The sequence below is a fragment of the Otolemur garnettii genome, unplaced genomic scaffold (assembly GCF_000181295.1).
Source record: "Otolemur garnettii isolate 467f Iridium unplaced genomic scaffold, OtoGar3 scaffold00095, whole genome shotgun sequence".
NCBI classification, from domain to species: Eukaryota; Metazoa; Chordata; class Mammalia; order Primates; family Galagidae; genus Otolemur; species Otolemur garnettii.
In genome coordinates this window covers 4,173,163-4,187,841 of record NW_003852490.1, presented here as the reverse complement: position 1 = coordinate 4,187,841, position 14,679 = coordinate 4,173,163, and the positions used below count along the sequence as shown (strand labels likewise).

Sequence of the window (14,679 nt, the reverse complement as noted above, 5' to 3'; positions counted from 1 at the left end):
GGTGTGAACATTATTTCCCTTAAACTATTTGGAAGCACAACACCAATATACAAATAAAACAGGGCTCATATTCTGGAATGATACCGTGGCTATCACTAATTAGGGGCTAGTTGACAACATAAATAAAAATGAATGGGAGAAAAACTTAAAAAAAACTTGTTTTTAGCTTAATTGTTGGTGCAGAATGTATGGCTGGGGCTGGCTGCCTGGCAGCTGCCTTAGCTTTGCTAGCCTGGCTTGCTCGAACAGCAGTTTCTAGGCGTATTTTCAACTCCGGAGCAGCCCCCATTACTGTCTTGAAAGCATGTGGATATAAAGGTCCAATATGCATTAAATTCTGGAGTGCAAACTCATGAAGATCTCTGGAAGCTGCATTTGCTGAGGCAAAAGAATTTTCATCCAGCAGGTAAGAGATCAAAGTGGGAACTAGAAGAGCAAGTAACTGGACTCCTGTAAATAGCAAAGATAAAATATGGAGAATGATCATGAACCTGAAGGCTATAATACTACGCAATTCCTACAGAAGGCAGAACTAGTAGACAATATAAGTAAACTTTAAATACTTTGCAATTCCTACAGAAGGCTGAATTAGTAGAAAATGTAAGTAAACATGTACACTCATAATATACGCAAATATATTTATTCCTAATATATATACCTCAAAACAGACACTTTCCATTATTCTGGTTACTTTACAACTTAAAATCTGCTTGCTTTCCAATTGAATTTTTCATGACAGATGCTGAATTCTGACCTATTTTTTCCCTGACAATATCAATAGGCTGCCTGACGACTTAAGATTTAGAAATCAATAACTCAAAATTAATATTAAATACCTACTAAATGCCCTCGTTATGTTAGGGTTGAAAATTAGGCTTAAGATGCATTCATTTGTTTTATTTTAAAAATACTAGCTAATTTAGAAAGGAAAAAAAATGTTTTACAATTGCCATCTAGTAGCATGTATTTTGAGAGGAAGATTATGAAATTTTTAAGGACATGCTAGAATCAGGAGATTGAAGTAGAGAACAGAAACCAGGATAGCATACATGTACCATCATCAACTATAACTTGGCATTTCTTTTCTAAATAGAAATACAAAACAGCTCTTGTCACATTTCATTATCCCCCAAAATCCATGGTGAGGGAAAATTCTTCAAAAATAATACAATTACATAACCCTTCGGCTTCAAAAACGAGAGCCCATGTCTGGCTGATATAAATTCCAAGTCCTTAAAAACATTTTATGGAGGCTGAATCTCCCTTTGGTAGTCTGTCTTTTCATAGTAACAACTCCATCCCAGCACATAAATTTCACTAAAGACAATATTTTCTTTTCTTTTCTTTTTTTTTTTTTTTGGTAGAGACGGAGTTTCACTTTATCACCCACAGTAGAGTGCTGTGGTGTCACATAGCTCACAGCAACCTCCAACTCCTGGGTTTAGGCGATTCTCTTGCCTCAGCCTCCCAAGTAGCTGGGACTACAGGCGCCCGCCACAACACCCGGCTATTTTTTTGTTGCAGTTTGGCTGGGGCCGGGTTTGAACCCATTACCCTCGGTATATGGGGCCGGCGCCCTACCCACTGAGCCATGGGTGCCACCCTAAAGACAATATTTTCCTCAACAATTAACCTTTATATGTAATTGTGTATCATCACATTGAAAATAAGGCTTTTTACACCTTTAAGTTAATTTATGTAGGATGATGACAGGACTAAAGCCAAGGCAGTGAGAGAGCGGGAAGCGTCTGATACAAAATGTGTGACATAACTCTGATGTCACCACGGACAATCAGCGGAGCCTTTCAAGAATCACACTGCACCTTACTTCTCATCCTCTTTCCCTGCTATATTTTCCCTCCATACCACCTATCAATTTCTGCCTCTTACTAATATATCTACTTCTAATATAGCTGTAGTTACATCCATTTTTATTACTACATAAAATTGTATACAGACACATCTATATGGTATCTCTTCATAAAACAAATATGTTTGTCTATGTGGTGTGGGTGTTATTGTCAGTGTTTTCCTACCAGAATGTCTGGAAACAGGGACCTTTCTGTGTTTTATTTCATGCTATATCCTCAATTACTGGACCACTACCATGTACATAGTAGACATTCAATAGCTGTTTTTTGAATTAAAAAAAAATACACACACACACACACACTCTCTCTCCTATAGAAACCACCCACAAATAATTCAATTTGTTAAATATTAAATTTTCAGGAGAAAAAAGTAACAGGCAAATATTTTAAAAGTCCCAGGTAAATCCTCCAACCTACTTTAGTTGAATTTATCTCACACACAATGAAAATGGTATTACAGAATAATAACTGACTTTTATAGTAAAAATACAGAACTATCAAATAAGCTTCAAGCAGAATAGGTTTTCAATAGCAGGTTAAAAAATAAGATTTTGGGTTTGTTTTTTTTCTTTTGAGACAGAATCTTACTCTGTCACCCTGGATAGAGTGCTGTGGCATCAGAGCTCACAGCAACCTCAAACTCTTGGGCTTGAGTAATCCTAGTCTCAAACTCCTGAGCTCAAGTAATCCTCCCACCTTGGCCTCCCAGAGTACTAAGATCACAGGCATAAGCCACTGCACCTGACTAAAAATCATATTTTTAAAGATAAATATAAGTGATGAAATCAAGACTTCAGCATTCAGGGAATGAAAAGTATATATTAAGCTGTGTAAGTCTTAGCTTAAATGAATGTGTGTGGTAGTTCTTCACTAAATAAAAATAACAATTTTAAAATATAAAAATTTGAGGTATTTTAATAATGATGTTTGGTACTATTCCTAATCTTGTTAATTTGCCATAGCTTTTTTTTCTTGAAACAAGGTCTCACTCTGTCACTTGGTGCTAGAGTGCTGCAGCAGCATCATAGCTCACTGCAACCTTGAACACCTGGGCTCAAGCAATTCTCCAGCCTCAGCCTCCCGAGCAGCTGGGACTGTAGCATACCACACCACACTGGATAATTTTTCTATTCTTTTGTAGAGATGGAGACTCGTTCTTGCTCAGGCTGGTCTCAAACTCCTGACCTCAAGCAATCCTACTGCCTCGGCCTCCAAAAGTGCTAGGATTATAGGCATGAGCCATGATGCTCAGCCTATTATAAAGCTTTTATACCTCTATTATAAAGATTAAACTATGTTATTTAACAAACCTATTAAACATCCATATTTCTCTTAGTTCTTAAAGGACATGTAAGTACATTATCAGTAATTCAATTCAACTTCCTGCTCATAAAAAATAAATATAAATCAATTCAAAAACAATATGTTGACCATGGTGGCTCACACTTGTCATTCTAGCACTTTAGGAGGCTAAAGCAGGAGGATCACTTAAGGTCAGGAGTTTAAGACCAAACTGAGTAAGAGCAAGACCCTGTCTCTACTAAAAACTAAAATTTAGCCAGGAATAGAGGTATGCCTTTAGTCCCAGCTATTTAGGAGGTTGAAGGAGGAGTATCATTTGAGTCTCAGAGTTTGAGATTACAGAGACCTGTGATGATACTATTGCACTCTAGCCTGGGTAAAAGAGTGAGAACCTCTCTCAAAAAACACAACAGACAAAAAGAAAAACAAAGGACTGACATGGGTTCACTTTTCTACTCCTAGCACTCTAAGAGGCCAAGGAAGGTGGACTGCCTGAAGCTCAGGAGTTCAAGATCAGCCTGGGCAGGAGTGAGACCCCATCTCTAAAAACAGCTAGGCATTGTGGGTATCTGTAGTCCTAGCTACTTTGGAGGCTGAGGGGAGAGGATCACTTGAGCCCAAGAGTTTTAAGTTGCTGGGAACTATGACATCACAGCACTCTACCAAGGGCAAGGATGGAGTGAGACTGTCTCAAGAAAAAACAAAACAATGAAAAAAAAACATTATGTTAGTAACATGAGCAAATATATTATGCTTTTACATAGTAACCACTCCTTAGTAAACACTGTTACAAAGGTCTGTGTGTAAATATCAATAAGATTTAAATACAATACAGATCTTCATTTTAAACTAATAGCTTTTCTTTTTGAGACAGAGTCTTACTATGTCGCCCTTAGTAGAGTGCTGTGGCATCATAGCTCACAGCAATCTCAAACTCTTGGGCTTATGCAATTCTCTTGTCTCAGCCTCCCTAGTGGCTGGGACCACAGAGGCCTGCTACAATGCCCAGCTATTCTTTTTGTTGCAGTTGTCACTGTTGCCTTAGCTAGCCCAGCCAGGTTTGAACCTAGCAGCCTTGGTGTATGTGGCTAGTGCTGTAACTACTGTGCTACCGGTACCAAGCCTAGACTAATAGCTTTTATATGAACATACTTACTGTTTTGTTCTTCACCAAGCGCAACCAATGTTTCAAGAACTTTGATTCCTTCTTGAACAGCTAAAAGTTCTGTGTTATTGGCTGGTCTGTTTCTTTCAACTGCTTTTAGCTTTTCAACCACTATTGGAGCTAATGAATGGATATAAGGAGTAGAAAGGGCACGATTGGAATGTTGGAAGACTGACAGGAGAAGCTGGTAACATTTGGCTTGAACCTAGATAAGAAGATCACTTTATCAATAAATATGTTTGATAATTCTTATTTGCTTTATAATCACATTGCATTTTATTTATTTATTTATTTATTTATTTTTAAGACAGAGTCTCATTATGTTGCCCTTGGTAGAGTGCTGCGGCATCACAGCTCACAGGAACCTCAAACTCTTGGTCACCCTCAGTACAGTGCTATGGTGTCACAGCTCACGGCAACCTCAAACTCCTGGGCTTAAGCTATTCTCTTGCCTCGGCCTCCCAAATATCTGGGACTACAGGCACCTGCCACAATGTCTGGCTATTTTTTGGCTGTAGTTGTCATTGTTGTTTAGCAGGCCTGGGCCAGGTTCTGTGGCTTGTGTCCTAACCACTGAGCTATGGGCATCAAGCCATTATGCTACATCTTATATACTGAAAAGCAGTGATACTGCAGGATGAAAATGGAGATGACATTTCTACTCAGAGAAATGGAGTAGAATAATAAAATTTTCAATAAGCTAACTACATAAAACTAATTGAAATGAAATAAAAACATTCCTTCTGATTATTACTAAATCACCAAACATATATAATTTTTAATATGTCTAGAGTGTGAAAAGCTAGAAAACAGTAATTCCAATTTGTTTTTAATTCTTCCTTTAAAATACAATTGTTCTTCCCATTTTACTCTAATGTATTTCGAAAGGAAGGCTAATATTTGAATGATCTGAAATAAAGCTGTAAAAATATATTTCCTAGATACCTAAAACCCATCTAGGCCTGATTTTCTGTCAGGCCTAGAATGTAAAGTATCACATACTCCACTTTAGATTAGACAGACTTCATATTAATAATTCAAAAAGAGAGGGAAGAAGGGAGAGACACAAGCCCCATCAACACATGGGACAAAGAGTGGAGTAAAACTAAGTGCTCTGGTAGAACACAGGGGGCCAAACCTCACTGGACATCAAAAACACTGGGGAACATGGGACTGCAAACTAATACAGCCTCTTTGGAAAGAAGTATGGAGAATCCGCAAAGAACCAAGTTAGACTTCCCATTTGACTCCATAATCCCACTACTAGGCATCCCCAGAAGAAAAAAAATCATTTTATCATAAAGACACTTGCACTAGACTATTTATCGCAGCTCAATTGACAATCGCCAAAATGTAGAAACAGCCTAAATTCCACCAACCCAGGAATGGATTAACAAGCTGTGGTATATGTATACCATGGAATACTATTCAGCTATAGAAAGATAGAGACTTTACATCTTTTGTATTAACCTGGATGGAGCTGGAACGCATTCTTCCTAGTAAAGTATCACAAGAATGGAGAAGCAAGAATCCAATGTACTCAATTCTAATCTGAAGCCAGTGGATGATCTAATACACGCACATAAGAGGAAAAACTCCAATCAATTCAAGGCAAAGGGTGGGGAAATGAGGGAGCAGGGAGAGCAGAGGGGGATAGGCGTGCTCCCACTTAGTGGGCACAATGTTAGGGTGTATGGCACACCTCTTAGGGGCAGGACACAATTTGTTACATTAACAAATGTAAACATTGTAACCTAGTTTTTTGTACCCTCAATTAACCTGAAACAATTAAAAAAAAAATACTCGGGGAACATTTTAAATCTACAGATTCCTGAGCCACAAATTTGGAGACTGTGTGTAATTCAGGAAAATAGTGGTAAAGCCCAAGAATGCTTCTAGACTGCTTTTCTTCCCTGATGTTCAGCAGTTTTGAGAAATATTAGACTTTGACATCATAAAATAAAACTTATTTTCCGGACAAACTAGTTTCTAATAGGTTCATTAAAACATATAATCATGCAAACCTATCTTTAATGTCCTTACTGTTATTTAAATACACATTGGAAAACATAATCATGGATTTCTGTAAAGTCTCTACCAATATGTCTCAGGGTTGATCAAGTATTTCAGACACTGGAGAATTTCTGCATATGTGAATAAACCATATACAGGTCTCTCTCCTTGTGCTTACACCCAGTAATTTTTCCAATTTGAAACTTTCTTGGCAAAGTAGAATGTTTATCTCTATGTTTATAATTGTTTTAAGTGTAACTTACCCATGGGTCACATGAATTTAATGCATTTTTAAATCTGTTCATGCAGCCGTTCTGTAATGACTGGACTCCTATTATTTCACTACTAGCAGACCATAGAAAGAGCGCAATTGCTGTTAGCATGCTTACTTCATCAGGTGTAGGCACAGAGTCTTCTGAAAATTAAAAATAAAAGCAATGGGTGGTTTCTAAAATATTTTGGAATCTCAATTTTAAACAACTCTCTCTCCGTCCTCTACATTTATAGCAGAGCCAGTTCATAGCAACCTCAAACTCCTGGGTTCAAGTAATCCTCTTGCCTCAGCCTCCTGAATAGCTGGGATTATAGGCACCCACCACAATGCCCAGCTAATTTTTCTATTTTTAGTAGAGATGGGCTCTTGATCTTATTCAGGCTGGTCTTGAACACACAAGCTCAACCAATCTTTCCTCCTTGGCCTCCCACAGTACTAGGATTATAGGCATGAGCCACCATGACTAAATATATAAAGTTAAATGATTATAAGATATTCTGTTTAACTGAAAAACCCACAGGGTGGTGCCTATGGCTCAAAGGAGTAGGGCGCCAGCCCCATATACTGCGGGTGGTGGGTTCAAACCCAGCTGTGGCCAAAAACTGAAAAAAAAAAAAAAAACCCAGAATAGACTTTCTTGGTGATATCACTTTTCAACTTATAAATATGAAAACCTGTAAATTCCACACAACCATAAAAAAACCAAAATTGCATAATGTCCTGAAAATATCATTGTTATAATTTTAAGAAATTTCTTGCTATTACAAGCATTTGTCCCGGAATATATTCAACTTTAACTGAATAGAAATAAAATATGCAGTTAGAAATATGAACATTTATTCTAATGAAGAACATATTAAATTAGAGATCCAAACTATATTATAATTACCATTTCTTCAACAACTGAATTTATCAACACTTTCTGTGTGAATTTGGGCTAACTTGGCAATTATAAATATCCAATGATAACCAGTATTTTTTTTTTTTTTTTGCAGTTTTTGGCCAGGGCTGGATTTGAACCCTCCAGGTCCAGCATATGGGTCCGGCGTCCTACTCCTTTGAGCCACAGGCGCTGCCTATAACCAGTATTTTTTTAGGATTAAGAACATATATATTTGATATTCTAACATTCTCTCATAATGAGGGTATCAGCTTTCATAAAATACTTGTGGAATGAGCTGAGAACAATAGTCTAGATAAAGTCCTATAACATAAAGGAAAGAAGGTTAAGAAAAAATTAGAAGAATTTAACCAAGTTATAAAAATCTGAGTCACAAATATTAAAAACTTGTGAACTCCACAGCAGGAATGTTACTCTAGATGGAATAAGAACTATCTCTTATTCAGAGTTTGTGATATTATAAGCAATTTTTTTGTCAGAAAATTATTTTATTTTTAAATTGTGATTTTGAGAAGATTAGACCTCTAGGCTGGTCATGGTAGCTCACATCTAAAATGCCAGGACTTGAGGAGGCCAAGATTCAAGACAAACCTGGGCAACACAGTGAGACCCAATCTCTACTCCCACCCCCAAAGCCTTTTTAGAGAAAGGACTGATTCTAGAACAGAAACAGGTAAAATACAAGATGAGTCTGTTACATCTTGGTGCCAGAAAGTAAGGAAGTGCTCAAGAAATAATGTGGACATGTGAAAATAGTAAAACAGTAATAGAAACACTGGATTAAGAAAAGAACCGTGAATCTGTACTCATAGTAATAAATAAATATATAATAAAAGGCAAACAGAAAGCGCTTCCTTTCAGTAGAATGCCAGCTAATAATGTAAAAGGAATACAAAATATGGATTAGAAAATTATCATTTTGAAACCATAAATGATTCAGGTACAATAGATGCTAAAACCATTATGTGAAAGTTTGACGGGGAAGAGACAACTGAGATAGTCTTACAGCATCTCCCCACAGATTACTTATTAATTATAAAACAGAAAAATGGCAATTTTATAGCAGAGAAATATGGCAGGTATCATCTTAATAAAGTTATTAAGGTAAAGATTCCCAATAATCAGGCAAGAAAATATTGTATGTCTCCTTATATGATACGCTGAGAAAGAGACACTACTTACAGTATCCCTGCCAAAAATGCAGAAATGGAATCTAATCCATTTTTTACTGAGGAAAAAAAATCAGCCAATTCTAAATGGAGAAGCATTCTACATAATACATAGCTGTGCTCTTCAAAACATTAATCTCATGAAAGATAAAAGCTGAGCAACTGTCCCAGATTAAAGGAGACTAACGCACTATGATGACTCAATATAACAAAAGAGCTGTATGAAAGTCATTATTAGCAGGACTGGTAAAATTTGCATATAAGCAATAATAGCATTGTATCAATGTTAACTGGCCTAAATTTGATGGGATGTCCTTGTCATGAAATATTTAGGAGTAAAGAGTCATGAGGACTTCAACCTATTCTCAAATTGTTCAATAAAATTAATAAGATAATAATGATTATAGAGAGAATAAAAACCCTTGTGTGGCAAACTGTTAACAACTAGTAAATGTAGGAGAGGATATGATGGAACTTACTATGCTAGTCTAAAAATTTTTTTAAAAAACTGCCTCACTCTGTTGCCCAGGCTGGAGTGTAGTAGTGTGATCACAGCTCACTGCAATCTCAAATTCCGGGGCTCAAATGATCCTCCTGCCTCAGCCTCCCAAGCAACTGGGACTAGTAGCGTATGCCACCACATCCAGCTAATTTTTCTATTTTTTCTAGAGATAGGGTCTTGCTATGTTGTTCAGGTTAGTCCTTTGCCTCGGCCTCCTGAAGCAAGGATGACAGGCATGACCCAGCCTCTTGAAATTTTCTTTAAAAGTTTGAAATTTATTTCAAAATCAAAAGTTCTAAAAATGAAAAAAAAAAATGATGTAGCAATCTTTTTTGAGACAGAGCCTCAAGCTGTTACCCTGAGTAGAGTACCATGGCATCACAGCTCACAGCAACCTCCAACTCCTGGGCTCAAGTGAGTCTCCTGCCTCCACCTCCCAAGTAGCTGGGATTACAGGCATCTGCCACAACGCCCGGCTATTTTTAGGTTGCAGTCGTCATTGTTGTTTGGCGGGCCGGGCTGGATTGGAACCCCCCAGCTCAGGTGTACGTGGCTGGCACCTTAGCCGCTTGAGCCACAGGCGCCGAGCCAATGTAGCAATCTTAACAGTGACTTACTACATCCAAAGTAATTAACGTGTGTGTGTGAATGGAGTCACATACATACATACACATATTTTTTAAGGAAAGATTTCTTCTTTTATAAAAGGAAATAAGATTGCCATAATGGAAATTCTGTGTTATAAAACTTTTCTTGTTGGGCCAGGCATGGTGGCTTATCCCTGTAATCCTAGCATTCTGAGAGGTTGAGGCGGGTGGATTGCCTGAGCTCACAGGTTTGAGACAAGCCTGAGCAAGTGCAAGACACGCCCACCCCACCCTGTCTCTAAAGAAAAACAGCCAGGCACTGTGGGAAGCGCATACAGGGGAGGCTGAGACAAGAGAATTGCTTGAGCCCAAGAATTTGAGGTTGCTGGGAACTATGATGCCACAGCACTGTACCAAAGGTGACAAGGTCAGACTATCTCAAAACAAAAACAGCTTTTCTTGTTAAGCAAGAGATCTGCTTGCTTTATTATACAAATACTGTACAAATATATCTGTGGCTTTGATCCTTACTTTATAACTATGTCTCCTGGGAATTCAGCTTTTAACAGAATATCTTAGGTAAGTTAATTCTATTATCAGACCTTTAAATTTCACCTCATATGAATAAACAGCTTGATAAATTATCAAAACTTTCTCTTAAGTGTATAATTGACAATTTAAAAAATATTGACTCTGGATCCTCCCCAACAAAAAATTAAAGCAGTATTTATATTTTTAAATAAATTCTTAACTATTTCTTCACCTGATTATTCCCATCTATCTATATGCACACATACACACATATATAAATATAGCATTTAATATTTCATCAGTTCGTTAAAATCTACCTTAAGAAGCAAAATATTAACTCTTGATAAAGCTGACATAGTTTTAGTAACATTAATGAAATTACAGTTTTCAGGGTATTTTCCCACAATGAACAGATGAGTTGTATAAATTTTTCCTTACAGGCGCCCATAGCACAGTGGTTATGGTGCCAGCCACATACACCAAAGATGGCAGGTTCAAACCCAGCCCTGGCCAGCTAAACAACAATGACAACTGCAACAAAAAACAGCCAGGCATTGGTTGTGGCAGGTGCCTGTAGTTCCAGCTACATGGGAGGCTGAAAGGCAAGAGAATCGCTTAAGGTTATGAATTTGAGGTTGCTGTGAGCTGTGACATCACAGCACTCTACCCAGGGTGATATAGTGAGACTATGTCTCAGAAAAAAAAAAACACAATTTTTTTCCCTTACAAATATTTTTTTAATCATATAAAAATAATACATGTTTTTAGACAAGCACTGTGACTCACACCTGTAATCCCAGCTACTCGGGGGCCTGAAGCAGGAGGATTGCTTGAGGCCAGGAGTTCAAGACCAGCCTAGGCAACATAAGGAGACTCTGTCTCTAATGAAATTTAAAAAATTAGTTGAGTGTGGTGCTTCACACCTGTAATCCCTTCTACTCAGAAGGCTGAGGTGGGAGAAGTCGAGCCTGCAGTGAACTATGATCATGCCTTTGCATTCCAGCATGCATGACAGTGCAAGACCACATCTCTAAAACAAAAAAAGTAATACATGTTCATCGTTTAAAATGTAAAGTGTATTATGAGAGAGAAAATAAAACTTGTAACTCTATGACCTTTAATAATTTAGGTTTAATTTCTAGGTTTTGGTTTAAATTCTTTTGGTTTGGGTTAGTCTTTGCATAGTTGCTTATAAACATATTTAATAGATATATAATCCTAATGAATATACTATTATGTATTTTATAATTTTTCCCACTGCTGGAAAGTTATATTTTTCTCACATTTTCATTATTGTAAAATAGATGTAATAGGTGATAAATAACCTTGACCATATTTTTTGATCAGTAAGGCCAAAGACTATGCAATCTTAAAGGCTCTTTGTACATCCTACAGGATTCCCTAAAAGTTTAAACCATTTTAAAATATCTTTAGTAAAGCATTAAAATGTTGTTCTCCTGAAAAATAATAAAAAATGTTGTTCTCCCAGTACCAATTCCAGCTGTACATAGTCACTTAAAAAAATCATTTTTGCAACTAAAAATTTATATTACTGTTTATGTTTACATTTCTTTACTTACTAATATGGCTCATTTTTTTATATGCTTGGTGGCCATTTTTATTTCCTTTTTTATTAACCTGTATTCTTTCCTTCATCTAGTGGCAGTTAAGTGAATTTCTTCTAGGACCTCTTTGTACAGCAATGGCAGCATCATGACATAAATATTTTTGTCAGCTGTCTTTTTTCAGCTATCATTTAATGTAAGATGTTTGGGTGGGTAGAAGTTAATTTCTGCACAGACCAATACATTGATATTTTTGAGATATTGTTCATTGACTTATTTTTGCCATTCTGACATAAAAGATTCCCCTATATTTTGTTTTCCAATTTTTTAAATTTTACATCATCCTTTAAATTTATCTGGTATTTTTTGTGATTCATGATATAAGGGGAGGACTTAATTGCAATTTATTTCTCAGATAGCTAACTGACACAAACCGTTTGAAGGATAATGACTGTGCCTTAATTATGTGTTACATTCTCATGTAGATTTAATAAATGGCTGTTTCAAAGCAATCTGTTCTGTTTTGTTCCATGGTCCCATCCACTGATTCTCTGGCCCAGTCTATAGTTTTAGAAATTGTGGACATTTTTAATGGGAAAAATGACAAGTCTGTCTTACTATTCTTTGTTTTCAGTTTTTGTTTTTGTTTTTGTTTTTTTTGAGACAGAGTCTCACTATGTCACCCTCGTTAGAGTGCTCTGGCATCACAGCTCACAGCAACCTCAAACTCTTGGGCTTAAGTGATTCTCTTGCCTCAGTTGTCATTGTTTAGCTGGCCCGGGCCAGTTTTAAACCCACCAGCCTTGGTGTATGTGGCTGGCATCATAAGCACTGTGCTAGGGGCACTGAGCCTGTTTTCAGTTCACGTTTTCTTTTACAATAGAAATAAAACTTGAAATAAAAAGTCAAACAGAAGAAAGAGATAAAAATGTCAGTATTTCCCCCTAAATTAAACACAAACATAGAAAATGCTTATACTTAGTAGGAAAATGAAACATGCAAATTAAGACACTAAGATGGTACATTTTACCTATCATGTAGCAAAATTTAAACATCTGCCAATATTGGTGGGTATATGGAGAAGCAGATTATAATATGCTGCTGAGAGCACAGTCAATTGGTGGAGGACAATTTTGCAATGTCTAATAAAATTAAAATTAGAAAAAGCAAAAACATCCTTGACAGGGGAATGATATACATTAATAGATCTAAAAATAATTTACTGCTGAGTAAGAGAACAAAGGTTAATTGAGATATTAACTTATATAAATTTTAAAATACAAATACTTTATGTTGCTTATAGTTATCTCACTCTATATGCATACACAAATTAACACATAATTATTAATATAACTGACATATGTTAATATAGAAAATATACCTATTTATATAGATATTTTGAGAATAAAATACCTTAATATCAACATTGTGACTCCATTTGGGAGTATGTTGGGGTAGGGAGAGATGCTTCAATTTTCTTTCCTACTTTATTACTTTAAATGTAAAAAACAACTTGAAGCAAACATAAATAGATTCACACATGTCAATTCTGGCCATATAATTCTTTTTTTTTTTTAAACCTCCCAACAAGTATGTAAGTACTAAGACAAGGTCATTTAGCATCAACAATTCAGAAAGCAGTATTATTACATTTCACACCTGAAAGATGTTACTAAAACACCTCTCTGAGTTGATTCAGTATTATGCACCAGTTTTCTGACAAGCTTTTCACCTAATTAATTACAGAGGAAACATATTTCCTAATAGAGTAAACTTTTTTTTTTGGAGACAGAGCCTCAAGCTATCCCCCTGCGTAGAGTGCTGTGACATCATAGCTCACAGCAACCTCCAATTCCTGGGCTCAAGTGAGTCTCTTGCCTCAGTCTCCCAAGTAGCTGGGATCACAGGCACCTGCCACAATGCCCGGCTATTTTTTAGTTGCAGCCATCATTGTTGTTTTGACTGGCCCAGGCTGGATTCGAACCCACCACCTTGCGTGTATGTGGCTGGTGCCTTAGCCACTTGAGCCACAGGTGCTGAGCCAACTTTTTTTTTTTTTTGAGACAGAATCTTGCTTTGCTGCCCTCTGTAGAGTGCTGTCACATCACAGCTCACAGCAACTTCACACTCCTGGACTTAAGTGATTCTCTTGCCTCAGTCTTCCAAGTAGCTGGGACTACAGGTGCCTGACACAATGCCGCGATTTTTTTTTTTTTTATAGTTGTCATTGTTGTTTGGCAGGCCCAGCTGGGTTCCAACCCACCAGCTCCGGTGTATGTAGCCGTTGAGCTACAGGCACCTAGTGAGATTAAACATTTTTAAACTCTGATTGTTTACCTGGTTGAGAATATTCCAGGATACATGCAAGAGTGCTGCGAATTAGTGCTGTCCACTGTTTTTGAGTTTCCTCAGTTTTGGCCATTGAAAGTGTCACAATACTTTTAATCCCTTGAAGAGCTGCACTGACTGGTGGAGGAACCTGATTGTCTGCAGACTTGATTGCTGTGTCTTTCAATATTCTTGCAATTAAGAAAAGAATTGTGGGAAGGATTGTCATACATCCTGAAATAAAAACAAATAAGAATACCTCATAATTATTTCAGTTCCCATGTTATAGTGGTTTCCACTGCTTATATATCTTTTTGCAGTTGATTGTGGTTTAGTATTGTTTCTTTGCCTTGCTTTTATACAAAATTCCCTGCATTACTATTATTATAACTCAAGGCTTACGAAAGTGCCAGATTATTTCCGATAAAACAGAATTGGTATTGGCTTGGTGCCTGTAACTCAGTGAGTAGG

The 14,679-nt window shown here is 36.8% G+C and overlaps 1 protein-coding gene across 1 annotated transcript in view; it reads right to left on the bottom strand.

The window, feature by feature from the left end:
• Positions 1–8: 8 nt before the first annotated feature.
• HEATR5B (HEAT repeat containing 5B) overlaps positions 9–14,679 on the bottom strand; it is a 94,833-nt gene continuing 80,162 nt past the window's right edge. Inside the window, exons 30-33 of the mRNA XM_023516670.1 lie at positions 14,218–14,442; positions 6,615–6,766; positions 4,330–4,543; positions 9–450 (exon numbers count right to left, since the gene is read on the bottom strand). Coding sequence (XP_023372438.1) covers positions 146–450; positions 4,330–4,543; positions 6,615–6,766; positions 14,218–14,442 — 896 coding nt within the window. The 3' untranslated portion in view covers positions 9–145. The remainder of the gene's footprint in view (positions 451–4,329; positions 4,544–6,614; positions 6,767–14,217; positions 14,443–14,679) is intronic.